The 19,089-nt window shown below is 46.5% G+C and overlaps 2 protein-coding genes across 6 annotated transcripts in view; one reads left to right on the forward strand and one right to left on the reverse strand.

The window, feature by feature from the left end:
- The window catches only part of RBM10 (RNA binding motif protein 10), a 44,188-nt gene extending 34,316 nt beyond the window's left edge, over positions 1 to 9,872 (reverse strand). For 2 of the 4 annotated variants that reach the window (XM_082205792.1, XM_082205790.1), the window contains exon 1: positions 9,717 to 9,872. The gene's annotated coding sequence lies outside the window, so the exon portion shown is untranslated. The remainder of the gene's footprint in view (positions 1 to 9,716) is intronic. The other 2 variants (XM_082205793.1, XM_082205791.1) reach the window with 1 other exon arrangement.
- A 1,300-nt stretch (positions 9,873 to 11,172) lies between these two features.
- Positions 11,173 to 19,089, forward strand: part of NDUFB11 (NADH:ubiquinone oxidoreductase subunit B11) — a 45,180-nt gene continuing 37,263 nt past the window's right edge. Inside the window, exon 1 of one of the 2 annotated variants that reach the window (XM_082205923.1) lies at positions 11,173 to 11,407. In XM_082205923.1, coding sequence (XP_082062049.1) covers positions 11,207 to 11,407 — 201 coding nt within the window. In that variant the 5' untranslated portion in view covers positions 11,173 to 11,206. The remainder of the gene's footprint in view (positions 11,408 to 19,089) is intronic. The other variant, XM_082205922.1, reaches the window with a different exon arrangement.

The raw sequence follows: 19,089 nt of genomic DNA on the forward strand, positions 1-19,089 counted from the left end.
TTCCTGGGTGTATTAGCCTTAATTTTCATGGTGTTAAGTACCACCTGTGAGTTTCAGAGTGAATTCTTTTCTTTTCGCTGATATGGATTTAAAGGGAGGTTTAGACCACATTCTGGTTCATTGGGTGGGGTTAATCTCATAGCCTATGTCATCCTCCCAGTTTTTTGATTACCTTTAGGGGGTTTGTGGGATTCTGGAGTAGTATTTTGTATATTGCGGACACCATCCCTTTGCCATGTCCCTTTGTTGTTAGGAGGAGGTTTTCAAAGGTTGCCAAGGGCCTAGTTGCTGCTGATTTTACTACTGGATTAAGAGGGCATGTAATTGGTGGTGTGTTAGCCAGGGCATTTGGGTGTCCCCTAGTTTGTCTTGTATTTATTATGTAGATATGGTTTGCTATTTTAGTAGAAGTCTGTTAGGTGTATAAGCCTTTGGTTTGCCAGGTTTTAATCTGGAAGTTTTGTGCTACATGGTGGAATAATGGGTGATGTGCCAGGGGAATTAGTGGGGATAGGGTTGGGGACAGCTTACCTACTTCTTTCCATGCTTTAAACTTTATTGATTTGTCACCATAAAGGTTTGTAGTTGTGGAGGTATAATTTGTTGAGGTTTCTGGTTATTTGTACCCCTAGGTATCTGAACTTGGTGCAACAAAGTTTTATCTTGGTGATGTTGGCGAATTCTTTTTGGGTATGGGGTGTATGTTGAAGCACATAGCCTCAGAGGGTTTGTAAGAAGTTGGGACCAAATTCCATGTTAGTTAGTACTGCTAATAGGTATTTCCACTCTAAGCAATCAAAAGCTTTGACTTCCAGTTTTTACTGCCTCTGGGACAGGTGTGCTTCACAGAGGCTCCAAGAAGCAGCTGTTAGAAGGGTTTTATTGGGGGGGGGGTAACGCAGAGGCTACGCGTCCCCAGAAAAGATTCAGGGGGTGACCCTGAATTGAAAGTATCCAGCGGTGTCAAGAAAGGGTGCTCCATATTCTCCATCTTAAGCAATAGGTGTTAAGAGCATAGAGCCCCCGACGCGTGGAGATGAACACCCCTTGACAAAAAGCCTCAGACCCGAAACGGTAAGAGCGGCGGTAGAATTTCCAGTTCCTTTTTTCCCTAATATCAACTATCTGGCTGCTAAAGAGATGCGAAAGTTAAGAGAAACAAGTGAACTGTAATAACAGTAAAAACAACGTTTGTGAGGTCGTGGGAGGGGACGTAAAACAAAGAGTATCCTCCAGCAGACCAGAACACCAGGAACAGTGGCCGGGGAAATATTTTTTTTTTTTTTACTCTGGAAATTCTTTTCACTGTATATAAAAGATAGCACAGGAAACCTCCACAAGTTTCAGTTTTTAAAAAGATAATTGTAAGGAGTAATCTGCAGTGACCATGCCTGCCCCCCCTGGAAAAATAAAAAGACTGTGAGGAATCTAAACTGCTGGTGTGTGCGTGTGGGAAACAGCAATACTAAATGAATCATAGAATCATAGAGTTGGAAGAGACCACAAGAGCCATCGAGTCCAACCCCCTGCCAAGCAGGAAACACCATCAGAGCACTCCTGACATATGGTTGTCAAGCCTCTGCTTCAAGACCTCCAAAGCAGGAGACTCCACCACACTCCTTGGCAGCAAATTCCACTGCCGAACAACTCTTACTGTCAGGAAGTTCTTCCTAATGTTTAGGTGGAATCTTCTTTCTTGTAGTTTGGATCCATTGCTCCGTGTCCGCTTCTCTGGAGCAGCAGAAAACAACCTTTCTCCCTCCTCTATGTGACATCCTTTTATATATTTGAACATGGCTATCATATCAATCCTTAGCCTCCTCTTCTCCAGGCTAAACATGCCCAGCTCCCTTAGCCGTTCCTCATAAGGCATTGTTTCCAGGCCTTTGACCATTTTGGTTGCCCTCCTCTGGACACGTTCCAGTTTGTCTGTGTCCTTCTTGAATTGTGGTGCCCAGAACTGGACACAGTACTCCAGGTGAGGTCTGACCAGAGCAGAATACAGTGGCACTATTACTTCCCTTGATCTAGATGCTATACTCCTATTGATGCAGCCCAGAATTGCATTGGCTTTTTTAGCTGCCGCGTCACACTGTTGGCTCATGTCAAGTTTGTGGTCAACCGAGACTCCTAGATCCTTTTCACATGTACTGCTCTCAAGCCAGGTGTCACCCATCTTGTATTTGTGCCTCTCATTTTTTTTGCCCAAGTGCAATACTTTACATTTCTCCCTGTTAAAATTCATCTTGTTTGTTTTGGCCCAGTTCTCTAATCTGTCAAGGTCGTTTTGAAGTGTGATCCTGTCATCTGGGGTGTTAGCCACCCCTCCCAGTTTGGTGTCATCTGCAAATTTGATCAGGGTGCCCTTGAGTCCATCATCCAAGTCGTTGATAAAGATGTTGAATAAGACCGGGCCCAAGACAGAACCCTGTGGCACCCCACTAGTCACTCTTCTCCAGGATGAAGAGGAACCATTGATGAGCACCCTTTGGGTTCGGTCAGTCAGCCAGTTACAAATCCACTGAGTGGTAGCCTATATAGGTGTTTATTTGGGGTATCTCGGACCATCTGGTGTCTAGCCAGTTGGACCTGGGTCTCAGCTGACATGGAAGGCCTTGTTTAAGGGCAGGCTGTCCTCCCTGTCATTTGCAATAGGGTCTGTGAGACAGTGTTAAGCATTGTTTGTGATGCCTGTGTTGGGTATAAGGTTTATAAGCAATGTGTGTTATTAACATCGTTGGTATGTTGGGGTGGGAATATGGGTGTTGGCACGCTCTAACGCCACCATTGTACTAGCTGTGTGTCAGATTTTAGCCTGTTTGTGGCTTGTTTTATTGAGGTTGGGGGTATTATTTTACTTGGTATGGGTTTCTTTGTTTGTTTTCCTTTTCTTTTACCTGCTTGTTTGTTGCCTTTGCATGATTAAGGAGGAGACGGAGACGTTGTGTGTGTGTGTGTGTATTTTTGTATGTGTGCTCTTTTCCCCCCTCTTTTGTTATGGGTGGAGTCCTTGGAGTGGAGGGCTGAGAGTGTGGGTTGTTGGGATAGTTGGGGAATGTGATTTGATGTCCTCTGGGTCAGTGTTGGTGTGGGAATGGGGATCTCCATGGAGGTGCGGGGGGGGGCACAGGGGGTATTGGTGGTGTTGGCAATATTAATGGCATGGGGAGAGAGGAAAAGGGGAAGGGGCAGTCACCAATCCGTCAATTTGAGGTGATTTCCAGCTGCTGTGGTTGTTGTTGCAGGGTTGTCAATCTATGGTATGTTGGTTTGTTTGAGGCTGGTTTGCCGGTATATGTTCAGCGGGATAATTCTATGAGCGATGCTTGACTGCACTGGTTTATGTTGTCGTGTTGTTTCTGTGGTTTCTTCTTCCTCTTTGCTGTTGTTTGGTCGTGGCTGTCGCTTGGTGGGTCTGTGGATTGCCATTTTAATGGAGGGTCGAGTCTGAGGTTCTTTAGTAGTTGCAGGGCTTCAGGTATACTGGTAGCTGCGTGCTGTGCTGGTTGTTACGAGGTGGAAGGTGAAGCCCCATCGGTACTTGATCCCTGCTTGTTGGAGACATTGGGAGCATGGGCATAGGCTTTTCCTCCGATTTAGGGTCTCCTGTGATGTCAGTCACTTCTCCTACCTGGACAGTTCTCTTTCCACAAGGGCCAACATTGATGTCGAAATCCAGCGTCGCCTGAGCTCTGCGAGTGCAGCTTTCTCCCAATTGAAGTACAGAGTGTTTGAGAACCAGGACATTCACAGAGAAACCAAAATACTTGTTTACAAAGCTATTGTACTACCAGCCTTACTGTATGCTTGTGAAACATGGACCACTTATAAACATCATCTGCAACTACTTGAAAGATTCCATCAACAGTATCACCGAAAATTTTTACACATCACTTAGAAACAGGTGAACTAATGCCAGTGAAGAAGCAAAGATCACCAGTGTCAAAGCAATGATTCTTCAACATCAACTTTGTTGGACTGGTCATGTTGTTTGGATGCCTGATTATTGTCTTCCAAATAAACTACTCTATTCAGAACTTAAAAATGGAAAGCGTAATGCTGGCGGTCAACAAAAGAGGTTCAAAGACTCTCAAGACAAATTTAAAAAAAATGTAGTATAAACACCGACAACTGGGAACACTGGTCTGCAAGCACTCCAGATGGAGAACAGCCATTACCAAAGGTGTCTTGGGTTTTGAAGACACTAAAACTCAGGATGAAAGGGAGAAACATGATAAGAGAAAGGCACGTTTGGCAAATCCTCACTGTGCTCAACTCCTGCCCAGAAACTTATGTCCCCACTGTGGAAGGACGTGTGGATCCAGAATTGGCCTCCACAGTGACTTATGGACTCACTGTTAAAACTGTGTTTATGGAAGACAATCTTACTTGGCTACGAGTGATCGCTGAATACAATTATGATGGTGTTTTCTCCATAAGGAGATTGGTTGAATTTCTGATGTTGTTCAATACTTCTTTCTTTTTGTAGCAGACGAAGCAGACGATGATGTCTCTTGGGGGGGGGGGCGTTGGTTTTCAGCATAGGTTTTAGAGCTCTGTGAACCCTCTCCAGGTCATCTACCTCGAGTGTCAGGCTAGGGATTGTGGTTTTTAGCCACCATACAATGAGGTCTGCTGGGCTTTTCTCCTCCACATTTTCGGGAAAGTTGTGGAAGCAGATGTTGTCTACTGCGATCTTCAAGATCCGCTTGTTTGATTCTCATTTCGGAGCTTTCTGTTTCCAGGTGGCTTTCCAGTTCAGCCAGTTTATTATTCACACGTGTGTTTTCCTCTTGGTACTGCTCTATTATTCTTTCTTGAATTTGGTTCTTGTTCCCTAGAGTGGAGATGGTGCTAGCGAGGGTTTCCACTTTGGAGGTCAGGACACAGATATTATATTATCTGCTGGGGAACCACTGTGGTCTTCAGTAGTTCTGCTAATCTTAGTTCCATTTCCCTCAGGTCTTGTTTTGTTGTTGGGTTGTTGTCATCTTGGGGAGGGGGGGTTGTGGTCTCAGTGCTGTTTGCCATCTCCCTGGTTGGTGTTATCACAATCTCCCTGATTATCTTGGTTTGAGATCTGCTTGGTGTCCTCTTGCAATGGGGCATGCTATGGTTAAGAGTTGTGGTGGTTCCTGGGTGTTGAGTTGCTGAGTTGAACAGGCGTTGTTGTCTGGTGGCTTTTAAAGAGCATCTGGATTAGGCAGCCATTTTTATCACATCTGGGCTGTGTTTTAAGGACTTCTCTGGGGTTCCCGTAGTCACCTCAGTGGTGTTGATGGAGTAGGAGGCAGATGAGCAGACAGACAAGTAGACCAATTGACATAAAGGGGTTAGCAGGCAGAGGTGCAAGAGACCGATGGGGTGGGGCCAGAGGGAGGGTGTGTGTTAGGTGGGTTATCTGTGGATACACATGTGCGCACACACATGCACACTCATACACACAAAAGGGAGAATGGGGTCCAGTTAAGGGTGGAAGGTGAGGTTAGGGATTCGTAGAAGAGCTAAAAATTAAAGACTGGCAAGGGTGTGTTCAGAAATAAAACCAAACAAAACAGAAGCAAAAGGGGGGGAAGAAGAGAATGAAAGGGAAAAAGGAGAAGGGGGGGGATAAAAAGTAAAATAAAAGAAGAAAGGAGAAAAAGAAAGAATAGTAATGATAATGCTAATAAACTGCAGTGGTGGTTCTAGTTATAGTATGAGGTAAAAGACCACCAAGGGGGGGTTGCTATTGAAAGTGGGTGGGGAGGTGTATGTATGTAGGTATGTGATTATTTGTTGGGGGCGGGAGAAAAAAGAAAAGAGAGATGAGGGATGGGGGGAATTTAAGAGTTAAGAAAGAGGGAAAGAGAACAAAAAACAAAAGGCAAAAAATGGAAAAGAGCCCCCCCCCCAAGAAGAACCTGAAGATGTTGAGGTGGTGGTATCTATCTGGAAGTGTTGTGTGTGTGTAATGATAAAAGTAAAAAAATAAAACATATAATAGAAAACCCATTTGAGAGGGGGAAAAGATAAAATAAGATATAGATGTTGGGAGATTCCATTCCGCCTTTTGTTGCAGACATGGGATTGTTGCGTATCACATGTCCGTTTACATTTCCAGCACAAACTGCTGGGTCCCGTGAGTGGAACTTCAGCTCTGTGTATAGCTTTTCTTTTGAGTCTCTCTTCGAGAAGACAGAAGGAGAGACATGCTTCTTTCTTCTGATTTATGTAAAATAAATCTGTGGTTTTACTATGTATTCACAGCCTACAGCCTCTTCCGTTGTGCAGTTTACTCTTCTACATACAGCGTGCTCAAGGCAGCAAGCTTGAGTTGCTGATTTACGTGGGAGCCAGAGGTCGATGAATCTCCACAGCGTGAAGGCTGAGAGGGAGACGATCCAGCTGGGGGCTAGCTAGCTGGCCTTCCAACCCCCGGATGCCGACAATATATGTGTGTGTGTGTATGTATTCTCTTTAAAGAAAAAGGGGAGAGGGGGGAGGAAAAAGAAAAGAGAGGAAGGGGAAAATAACAATAGAAATAATAATTTTTTGTTTGTTTTTTAAGAAAAGATGATAGTAATGGGAGGGCGGGGAGAGAGAGGACTCCCCACTATAAAACAAAAATAGAAAAATAAAGGAATCAGGTTTTCATTTTATTCTATTTTCTTTCTTTCTTTTCCCTATTTAATTTTAAAAATGAGTAATAAAAAATAGGAAGTCAGGGCTGAAGCATCGATCCCAGGCAGTGGCCTGTGTTGGTTTAGGGCTCCTTTTTGGGCACTGCCCTTTTGATTCCTTTGAGTTTGAAAAAATGGAGGTAAGAAATTTGAGGGGAAAAGAAAAAAGAAAAAAAGTGTATTAAAAATGTTTTTAAAATATTTTTGAAAAATTAAGGAAAAGGAACCAAAATAAGATCAAGATTTTTTAAAAAGGATTTAAAAGAAGATCAAAGAAAAAACATCAAGAAGAAAAAAACTCTAATCAATGTATGTATGTGTTTTGGTGGGCCCTGCCTGTCTCCCTCGAGGTTGGGCCGGGGGCTGGGTTTGGACTGGGCCTCCATGCGGCTTCTGCTGGGCTTCCATGCAGCCTGCCTGGCTCTCCCGGTCCCCTCCTACCTCTCTTCACTTATGGCTGCCGCAATGGCCACAGCAGCGGCTGGCAGGTGCTCGGTCAGGGGGTGGGCAGCTCCGCTGCACTCATTCTGAGCCTTACTGGGCCACTGCCAGGGCGATCCCTGTCCTGGTACAGCCAAGGTCGCTGGGTGGGGTGGGGACCTGGGAGCCTTGTGCAGGTCCCCCAATCACCGCGTCCGGTGCCCCTGGCTTCCGCTTGCTCGTGGCGATGCTTTTGGCAGCTCGGGGACCGGCCAGAGAACCTAGTTGGTGCTGGCAGTCCCTAGGAGCTCTGCACTGCCGTGGCACCTGCTAGTTTGCCTCGCCAGAAGTCCCCATTTTATTTATTATAAATAAGTCCCTCAGCCTAGCTAGTGTGAGACAAGAAAAAACTAGTCCTTGAATCCCATTGTACCAGCCAATGTGTTAAGATTTCCCCTTCCTCCCTTCAGCTTTCCAATCTGCTCTGAATGAAGGACAAGACCAGTTTGCGTAGGTGGGATAATACTATTGAATATCCCTCTGCGTATTCTATTGCTGAATTAGCTGCTGGTTTTCTATTAGGTTTATCTGTTGTCTCTATTCAACTAATTTTTTCTTACATGCCTGCACTTTGAAGACTGTTCAGAAACTGCAGTTAGCAAACTAACTCCTGAATTTTGAACTACATGGGAATATGGATCATATCTCACCAATTTCTTCCCACAACTGCAGTGACTTACAGTCTATATATTTAAAACCCTTTTACTTGGCATTTTAATTCCAGTACTGTTGTACTAAGCATATACTTTCCTCTACAAACAACTCTGTCCTACAGACCAAGCATCTGCAAAGAGCATGGCAGCAGGTAGAAGCCAGGCCCCTGTCAGAGCATGGACTTAAATTCCACAACTATGTTACTTAAATTAGCCTTGTGTGATCCATATACATTTCCACCTCATGTTAAATTCTTAGTAGCACCTTCCCAATCTAACCAGGTCTGTCCATGCCTATCCCACATTTTCTATTCAAAATTTTTAATGGAAAAGTGCATCATAGCCCTGGGTTGTATTTCAAAACCTTTCATTAAGAAGCAACCAGCCTTGCCTAACAGAGGGCTCACAAAATATAGGATTTAAGTGTAGCAAAACAGATTTAACATATAACAACCAAAGTACCATAGGCTGCAATTTTATGCACTTACGTGAAAATAAGTTCTACATCAGTAGGACTTACTCAAAACTACAGGACAGGGCTATAGGAGTTTTCACCCTCTGCAGTTTCCCCCCAGAGCCATTATATATAGGACCCTGCCAGGTGTTTATAAACATAAAAGATTTCTCTCCTGCAATGGGAAATTGGATTTGATGACTTAACTTAGCTCTTGCTCTGCAATTCTATTGCCTTTACCATTGGCTTCTATATTATATACTGTAGGGATGGAATTAAATACCACATAATATACAAAGCCTAGTAGCAGGTTTTCACATCCTGGAGTAGCTAACTGCTACAGACTTTAAAATAATGATTATTCAACAAAGATATTTCAAAGAGTTATTTAGGTGTAAAACTGAAACACAAAACTATGAACTACAGTTCTTAAATAAGCAAAGGAATTATTATTATTAATCGCCTGCCCTTCACCCAAAGTCCCAGAGAGAGCTGTAACATTAAAACACAATATAAAAACAGTTTAAAACAACTTACAACCATAGAAATAAGATTAGTCTTCAAAATATACACCTCAAGTGTCAAAAGGGTAAAAGTGCACGTTCAGCATTCCCTGGGAGCTGCATAATGAAGATGGCAGCTGCACCTCTGTGGGGAAGGAGTTGCATTTACAACCTATAACTGTGGCTGTTGTCACTGTTTTAAAATCCAGAAAGATCACTATGTTCGTTTGTGCCAGCAAAAACAAATTAAAATTAAAAACAAATACTACACAACAAGTTAAATTAGGCCACAATCGGAAGTCAATTGACCTGGGACTAAATATCATCTTACTCAACAGGACTGACTTCTGAATAGTCATGGTGAGAATTATAGGTAGCCTTTTGCGGGGGGGAGGGCAAGACTCTCTGCAACTCCCAGGGATCCTTCGCCCACTGCACACCCTTTTGACTCCAGCACCTACACTCATGAGCCTTTGGGTCAATGTGTGGCAAATGAAGAGAATCACCCTAAGATCTACAGATGAAGGGCGGTATACAAACCTTCATAACAACAACAACAACAACAACAACAATAATTCTCCAAATGAATTCTGCTGCGGGTCACAGAATCATGTGAGATAATGTCCAAGTCTCTTCAGCACAACAGGACTGTTTACTGGTCTTACGCATACAGAGGGAAGTATGTCACAGGGGTGGCATTGTAGCCAATGAAGGGGATCCGAGGCGCGCTTGTTGCTCATGAGGGAGAGCACGAAACAGCACGAGATAATGCGCACACGCGTGTACACACGGATCCACACGCGCGCACCAGACCCACACGCCCCGCCCCGCGGTGGGCCGTTTGCGCCGCCCGAGGGCCTCTTTCGCGGCCCCTGCTCCTCGCCAGGCGCCCTCGCCTCCTCCGGCGCCGCCCTCCCTTCTCCGCGGCGGCCTCCGTGTCTCGCCCTCTCGCCCGCTTCCTCACCTGGCGAGCGCCTCCCTCACGAAGGGATTCGCCCCTCACGGCGGCCGCCTCACAAAATGGCGGCCCCTCCGCAGCCCCTCCTTCCCGAGACACTGGCTGGCCGGACACCCTTCCCGCCCCGCGCGCATTGGACGCGCCGGCCCCGCAGCGACCGCCCGCTCTCCGGACGGGATTGGCGGAAGCCGGTGCCACTCAGAGCTCGCTTCGACCAGCGACCAGCCCGCGCCTCCCTGCTAGGCGGCCTCCCGCAAAGGATCATGGGCTGGTCCTGTCCTTTTAAGCTGGGCTGCCGCGATTCGGAGCCCCGGGCGGGTTTTGGTTTCCCCCTCAAGGTCTCGGCGCCCGCAATAAACTCCTTTCCCGGCGTCTCGGGAGAATCGGCGCGCTCCTTTCCTTTGCCGCCTGCTCCCTTGGGGTCCCTTGCGCCCCCTCGCTTCCCCGGCCGGCTGGCGGGCCTGGGAAACGGCTTCCGACCTTCCCCTCAGCCCGAAGGCGGCTCCCAGGGTAAGCTGGCCCGGGGCTGCTGGCGGGACAGCCTGGGAGCCGCCACGGGGAAAGACGGGGGCCGAGGCAACAGCAGCCCGCGCATCAAGATCCACGAGGAGCGGAGCACCGCGGCCTCGCCGGTGATTTCATAGGCTTGGTCCCGGACCTGCTGATCCGCACGTGCCCCTGGGGAGAAGGCCCGCCCCTCCTTGCTGAAAACCCAGAAGCCGTCGTGCGGGCAGCTGTCTGGAATTTTCGCCAGGAGGCGCGTGGACTTTCAATATAGATAATAGATCCTCTCTCTCTCTAGCCAACATATATTCCAGATATCCAGGGGCAAGAGCAGTCCCTGCCCCCTCTCTCTGCCAAGCATTGGCCAGATCGCATGGGGTCACAGGCGCCCGCACAGGGTCGGTGTCCCTTTCGTTGGAAGAAAATTTCTCTGGACGACATTGTGGAGACTCTCGTGCTTTAAGAAATAGGGTTTACTCGTCTGTATGGAGGGGGTCCGGAGCATGGCAGACAGTGCTTCCTTCACTCAAGAGCAGCTACCCTGGTCCCACCTGGGACCAGGAGTTGTGGACGAGCCTCGGTGGCTCTCTCGTCATGCTGACAGCTCTGCTCTTCCCTCCGCCAGCTAGACAGGTTTGCCAAAGGCAGCCCAGGAGCTCCCTTGCAGCTTATGTTCTCTCTTCATCTCGCAAACAACCCCAAATCCTAGCATTTATTACTTTTAGGGCTTAGGGGGACCCCTCCCCCCCACAAGTTCTTTTACACCAGTTACAGTAGCCTCTTGGTCCTTGAAGCAAGTCTGAGGGCTCGGCGGAACTCCTCGGGCTGCAGGAGAGACAGGGACATCCTAGGCAGGGTCGGGAGATCCCCCCCCCCCAAGCCAAAGCCTTTCTTTTTTTCTGGCGGAAAACCCCCCGGAGAGTGACCCACGCGCCTTCCTTCCCCGCCCCTTCCGCCCAGCGAGACTTCCGCTTCCGGCGGCGCTGTAGACCATGGCGGCCCTTCGGCGGCTGGCGGGCGTGCAGAGGTTGCTGGGGTTACCGGCCCGGGCGGCCCGCGCTGTCTCTTCCGGGGGACCGGCCAGCTCCTCGGCGACGGTGCAGGTGCCGCCCGCCTCGAGCCCCGCGCAGGTGGCGCCTCCGCGCAAGCACCACGACGACGAGGACGACGAGGGGGTGTCCGTCTTCATGAAGGTGAGCGGGGGGGGGGCGAGACGCGCGAATCCTGCCCGTCAGTTCCCAGGGCCACGAGCCCCGGGGATCCTGGAAGAGTAGAAGGGACCCCGAGCTCTGCGGAGGGAGCTACCTGCCTAACCCAGAGGCTTCCTTGCAAGGGGCAAAAGAACATGGCTTTTTGAATGTCCCAGGCAAACGTCTTGTCACCGGGGGCGAACCACTGACACCCAGGGAAGAACGAGCAAGCAGGGAATAAAGACCAGCATTGGGATCCGCTGCCCCTGGGGATCAAGCAGGGGAGGCGGTTGCTGACCTTGGTCCCTGGGATGCTGTTCTTGGGTGTTTTCTGGGCAGCGTGGATGCTTCAGGGACCTGCACCTGTGCTGCGCTGCAGGATTCCAGTGCCCAGTAGCACCTTAGAGACCAACTAAGCTCGTTCTGGGTATAAGCTTTTGTGTGCACACGAAAGCTTTTACCCAGAACAAACTTAGTTGGTCTCTAAGGTGCTACTGGACAATTTTTTATTTTTTTATTTATTTCGACTGCATCAGACCAACACGGCTACCTACCTGAATCTAAGATTCCATTGCTTTCTTGCCTCTGCATGCAGGACGGTGCCACTGCCAGAGAGCAAGGGTCAGATCAATGATACAGGGAGTTTCCTCTGTCTTTGAGAAGCATTAAGTGGTAGGTGCTTCCAACACAGGAATATAGGAACACAGGAAGCTGCCTTATACTGAGATCAGATACATGGTTCCATCCAGATAAGTATTGTCTGCACTGATTGGCAGTAGCTCTGTAGGATAGAGGAGTCTCTCCCAGCCCTACCTCGAAGTGTCAGGGATTGAGCATGACGCCTTCTCAGTGCAAAGCAGATTTTCTGCCATGTGGTTGTGGTTCACTTTCAGTGAATGCTTCAGACTCACTTGTGGGTATCACTGTTGTACTGGGTAGAGAGATATTCAATGCACACTGAAGATAGCTTTGGGACTTTCTTAATTTTTGAAAAGTGTCGCAGGTTCATGTTCTTGGTGATTACGGTAATTTTTGCCCAAATTAATCATTGATTTTACAACAGACTAAAACTAGAGTCACTTGAGCTCCATCTGTTACCGTGAAAGATTCATTATGTTTCTTAACTAATGCTTTGTGAAAACTAGCCCAGGATAGCACTTCAATATGCAATGCTGCTTGCCATTGTATTGTGCACACTTGTATATATCTCAATAGTGTGCTAGATAGGGAGAAGGTTTTCTCCCTCTCATAACACTGAAACCTAGGATTACCTAAAGAAGCTGAATGGGGGATGTCGCTCCTGTGAGGCTCTTCCATATGTGCTCCTCTGTCCCTCCACTTTGCTGGAACACTTGTGTGGTACCAGATACTTATTTAGAATCTACAGTGGTGCCTCGCAAGACGAAAAGAATCCGTTCTGTGATTCTCTTCGTCTAGCGTTTTTTTCGTCTTGCGAAGCAAGCCCATTGACGGATTAGCGCTTTTAGCGGCTTATCTGCTGATCGGATCAGCTGATAAGCGGCTTAGAAAAAGGGAGGGGGAGGAAAAAAACCAGCAGGAACTCACAAGACATTGTCGTCTTGCGAAGCAAGCCCATAGGAAATTCGTTTTGCGAAGCACCTCCAAAACGGAAAACTCTTTCGTCTAGCGACTTTTCCGTCTTGCGAGGCATTCGTCTTGCGGGGCACCACTGTATATGATTCTAAGAATCTCTAAAACAATAGTAACAACATTAACAAAATAGCTTAAGTTCATGTATACACTCTCTGCACCCCCATGAGTCGTAATCTTTCCTTCTATTCAGTTCATTAATATACACACAAAATACACATAATGCCCATTGTTAAGTCAGCTCAACCAGATGAGGAGGCTGAGTAGAACTTCCAATGGTCATGGCGGGGGTGGCTTCTGTTTTCTAGTACACAAAGTGATCTCATAACAAGGATTCCAAAATTTACAAATCAAAGCTTCCTGTATGCTTTGTAACTTTCATCCGATTCTGTTGTAGCTGATTCCCATTTCTAAAAAGATTGCTGCTGTTCCTGAGTCAATCTTTCCTTTCCCTGTCTGTTTCTCTCATCTGTATATCAGTGGACCCCTTGCAAAGGCTTTTATCAGGGATTTCCCAAACTGGACCATAGGCCCACTGGGGTTCATTCAGGTGTTCTACACAGCATGTTGGCATTAAATATTCCAAGAGATTTTTTTAATTGTATTTTTGTTGTGGCTTTTAGTTCTTATATTGTGTTTAAACTCTGGAATGCAAATTGTAGTACAATAAAATAGAATAGAAGAGAGAAAATAAGCAACAAAATGTGATTAAAAATCAAACAGCATGTAGCGCAGTGCACGACAGTTGCTACAGCAAACAGAAAAATTAAGTGGTCTGCTCAGACCATCAGCAGTTTTCAAGTGGTCCATGGAGGGAAAAGAGTGTGAGAAGCACCAGCATAGAAGGTTCTTGCCTAGTAGCTCTTCCTTTCTTCCATGTGGCAAAGCATTCGAGAAAACAGGACTGAGGACCAGGTCCCGACAGCACACAGGCAGCTTTCCACTTACAGTTGTCTCCTTCGAAGTCTTATTTTGAGGCCTTATTTTGCCGTGCATATTTCTAAAGCTGAGGCTCCGAAGCACAATACAGAGTTCTTAGTTCTTCAGCATCCGTAGTGCGTTATTGCAGGCATGTCCAACTTCAAGTAGGCTGTGATCTACTATCTAGTATTAAAAACTGGCAGTGATCTACCACACTCCCATTGTCATTCTTCAACTTATTTGCTTTAGGGGCAAGGGGTAAAGCGTTGTTGGTGGCCAGGAAAAACCCCTTTCTTTCCTTAGTATGGATTTGTGGTTGATTCCATCGCCTTCTTCCACGTATCGCCAAGGCGGCAACTACAGGCAGCTCTGTATGGAGGAGGAAGGAAAGGCACACTCCTTTTATCCAGCCTCATCCCGAATATGGAATATCGGCACCCCCGGGCTCCACTTTCCTTTTTCCCCGAGGGGGGTCGCTGCACCCTCAACCCGCCACACGAGCGCAGCCCTGCATCACTCAGTGAAAGCAGCCCAGCCGAGGGCAGCCTCATTAGCAGAGTGAAGTGAGAGAGGCGTGTGCTCACACGGGATGGTGAAAGCGAAGGCGTAGCTTGCTCCCTCCCACAGCTGGGCCCTGAACAAAGGCTGCCTAGCCATAGTGTGATCAACCAAAATCCATCCTGCGCGATCAACTCGTTGGACATGTCTGCATAGTGGCTTGTGCAATGCACCATCTTGCCACTAGGTGGTGCTGTGAATCCACATGCCATAGCTAGGCTAGGCATTCTCTTTCATAGATGAGCATGTATTGCTTGTTCTCTTTCCTCTGTAGCTGTGGTGCCTCAGGGAAATGTTAAATATCAGGGCCAGAGAGCTAGTGTTATTCACATTTCCCGTGAGCTTTATTGCAATGTTCAGTTCAATGCTGTTTCATTGTCTGGTGAAGTGAGGTCAAGGCTTTGTCTGAAGTAGGTTTGCAGCCATTTGTGCTGCAAGGGTGGGAACCCAGGGGCTGGGCTGGGGTTGGTCCTCAGGGCTGCGCTGGCATCACCTATGGGAACACTTTCTCCTCCCTTGCTGCCACTTCTGCATTAGCTACACACCTGTAGTGTCCTCTCTCATTTTTTACTGAACTTCAGTTACTCCTGGTTTTCACTGGCTTGCCACGAGTAGGTATGTGATGTTGCGTGGAGTGTTGTGGCTCTTCTTTCCTTGGGTGACAGCAGTCTTCTCCGGCTTGATGCTCTCCAGAGACCATTACTCCCATCATCCCTCGCCATGCTGGCTAAGGCTGACGAGTCTCACAACACCTGAAGGGTGGGGAAGGTTGGATTAAAAGTATGCAGAGATTGATGCATGTGACAAGGGCAATCTATCCATTGTCTTCTGTCTCAGGAGGAGACATGATTCTGCTCAATTTCTGGCAAAGTAATGTTGAAAAGACATTTTTGTCTTGAGTGAAGTGTTGTGAACCATTGGAATTAACTCTGGCCAGTCAAGCAAAGGCCCATTAAATCCCTCCTTCATTAGACCTTGGTATCAGGACTCTATCAGAAGTTGCTCCCAGTGAAACCCAAGATCCAGGCAAATAGGGAGTGACCCAGCTCAGGTGAATGAGGAGCCTTGTGAAAGCCTCTGCTACTCTTGACATGGGAGGGTGGAAGCTTTGAAGAGCCTTTGACCTGCCTCCATGAGTGAACAGCTAAGATGTGCATTAGGGAAAAGGCTGTGTGTAAACCTCCATTGCATGCAGCAGGTTGGAAGTCTGACTTTGTGCTTGTGTCCTGGCTTTATGTGGGGAGAATCAGAAGGGCCCTAGGAATGTGGGTCTCTACTGCAAGCCAAACGGAAAGTCCTTAGGCCACCAGTTGTTACCTTTCCCTGTCTTGAATCCTTTGTTGGAACTTGCACCAGCAAAGGACCCATCAAATAGGAGGGGCACTTCAGTAGATTTGAGTGCTGGCCATACAAAAAAATGTGTGAATCAGCATTCTTTGGGTAGTAGGTGCTGGTGGGGCAGGGGGAGGCATTTTCCCCCTTCTAACCTTTTATCTGTCTTTGGCATTTAATAAAAAACCAAGCTCCAATCCCATGAGGTTGAGGGAGAGAGTATGTGTCTTGGGAGGGTTCTTTTGACATTATGTTTTCTCTGTCGACGTTTATGATGAGTATTGAAGCAGTAAGCCTGTGCCAAAGTGTGAACATAGGCATAGGCTGGTGCAGTCTCTTCCAGAATTGGGCACAGCGGTTTCTTTTTTCTTAACCTGTTATTAGCTATTTAGCATCCATCAGCAGAGGAAGTGTACCATTGCAGGGTGGTGGCCTGATAGATGAACAGATCTGGACAAAGCAGCATGGAAAGAACAGAGGCTGCATGGATTTGCAACGTGTATTATTGTCTGTGTGTAGAGGGGCTGCCACTTTGATTTGTATTCTGGGCAATTTAGGAAGAAGTTTCATCAGAAAATTCACCAAGTAATCCTCCTTTCTACCTTACCATTTTTCCATTATGCTAGACAGGTCTCTCTCCCCCCCCCCCCCAGTTTCCTGTCTACTGTCTCTTTACATTAATCATCAGTATTTAAACAAAGCCTCAATTTAGTACTTCAAGTGCCATTGTAGTGATGTATCTGAAGCTGGGGTTCAGTCAGTGTGCACACTGCTCTGGAAGGTTGGGAGGCCCTCTGGAGATGATTTTTTTGGAGGGAGTGGAACTCTAGGAGGAAAAAAGGGCACATCCCATTTCACAAGCGGAAATCAGAGGGCACCACTGGATGCCATGAAGGTAATTGCAGATCTTTAAAAATCACCAGGGATATAAACAGAGGAGAAGATTTGTAAGACACTGGTTTGCATTCAACGTAGCACTGTGGCTAAATTTCCATCATTTCAAAGATTTTTCTTGCACAACAGGACCTTCTCCCACTCTCTTCCCCCATGCCCCCTTAAATCTGTTCTGTGCTCCCCCCAATTTGCCAGCTTGGGGTACACATGGAAGGGGAGTTTCTTTGTGCTAGCAGAATTATTTGCACTGGCTTTAGTTAAATATGGCTCATGAGTTTTCGGAGTTTCCATAGGTTACACTTGAATTGGGTGTTGAATTGTATAAGAAAAGCTATAAAGAAGCCTATGCTGAGTTTTATGAGCTTCCAGCCTCCCATGTTAAGAAGTGAGGTGTTGTGTTTTGCACCAATTACATTCTGTACAGCCATCAAGACCTGCTCTGTACACCACACTGTACAGTTCCACAGAGGCTTATAAAAATAAAGGAAGTAGAAGGCCTGGGATAAGTTTAAGGGTACAGGTTAGTGGTCAGCTAAAGCAAGAGAGAACTTGGATGGTTGGAAGGATGCCAAGATTGCCTTAGGGTTTCAGGGAAGAGAGGATAGTAAATTGCAGGGAGAGGATTTGCATTTGGGCTTCAAATTCTTTTTTTTTAATAAAAATTTTATTGGGTTTTCATAGTTTATATAGACATAACACAAACACACAAACACAAAGACAAACATGCATAATTTCAAAACCTTATTTTCTTAACCACTTTCCATGACTTCCCCACACCTCCCCTTCTTGCATCCTGATTCCAATAGTTAACTCAGCAAGTTCTCATCTCCAACTTTTACCTTATTAATATTTTACTTAATTCTTCTTAATTAACCAGATTTTAGTTTTAAACCTCAATTAAACCACGATGCTCATCATTTAAATCCTTTTCTAAGGTCGACCCACATTCCCTTCCACAAATTTCCCAATTTTTAAACTAATTAAAAGAATAAAGAACATAATAACAAAAAACAAGATATAATTATATACCCTTTGGATTCCAAAACTCTCGCCCCCCCCTTTCCCGGTTTCGATCCCCAAAGAATATCCATCAATCTATCAGTTTTCAGCCTGGATTCCTCACGTCCGAGGCTCTCAAATCTCTCTCAGTCCCTCTCTGCTGGTTTTGTTGGTAATCCTTTATGTTGGACATCGAATCTCGGAGAAGCTCTGTCCCAGTGGGATCTATGTTTCTTCCAACCAGACCTCCATATTCAAAATCGGAGCCCAAATCATATTTCTTGTTCCTTTTAAGTCCAAATGTCCCAAGTGTCCCAAGAGCTCCAATTTTCGTCTTCATCAAATTTGTAATCCGTAAGTCTTCCGATCTCTCCAATCTCCATTCTCAAATTCAAACCACATTCTCACCATCCAGTTCTTGTTTTCTTTATAATCCATTCTTTCAGGCCTCTGGTTGTCCTTTTTCACCTGCGGCATTTCAGCTCCTCCTTCCCACTCCTCCAATTCAACACGTATCTCCTCCTGTTTAGCTGCAGAATTTTCTTGAGTCAAGTCCTTGGCACAATCCACAAATTTATTTACTTTAGAGTTCAAGGTCGTTAGGTCTGTAGCCAAAGCTTTACTCTGATCTTGCAACTTTCCCAGGAGAAAGAACATCCTATCCAACTCAGCCTGTATTTTTCCATCTGCAGCCATTGTAATGTCTCAGAACCCCCTCTAGAGGGATTCTAGTTACTTTGTATTCTTTCTCCAACAGTCAAGTTTTTATTTTGTATCTTCTTTATTTTCAACAACTTAAAGTCAGGTAAATCAAAACTAACCAGCAGAAATAGCAAGAAACAAGTTTTCCAAAATTTGACAGCTCGTTTGACAGCTGTCAAACTCTTTGTATCTCCTCAACAGGCTCTCTCGCGGATCGCTCCCGGATCCCGGGGGGTTGCACGTCAGCTCCTAAAAATCAATTCTCATCCTCCAGCACAAAACTTCAAATGCCAAATCGTGGAATTAATAACTTTTGTCTCACACAGAGAGAAGTGGTCTCTCGACCTTAGTTATCCAATTCTTGCTTTAAATTATCTGCAAGACGGAGGGTGCGGACTTCCTTTTAACGCTTCCCCCGATCGTACCGAATTCAAAGGAAAGGAGATTTTTAAGTCCAATTTCCGTACTACTCACGGGTTGTTACTTTTTGCAGTCCGAATGTTCAAGGAAAAAAGTCAGCGCTCTCCGGCCATGGCTTGCGGCTTCACTCCGTAGAAGAAGCGGTTTACTCACAGCACCGCGCCACTCTCCGTCACCCGCTCCGAAGCCTTCAAAAAGGCTTCGCGGGTCGGGGGGCGCAAATGGTGCCCGCTGAGTCACCAAGTACA

This window comes from Podarcis vaucheri (genome assembly GCF_965113315.1).
Source record: "Podarcis vaucheri genome assembly, chromosome: 17".
Classification (NCBI taxonomy): domain Eukaryota; kingdom Metazoa; phylum Chordata; class Lepidosauria; order Squamata; family Lacertidae; genus Podarcis; species Podarcis vaucheri.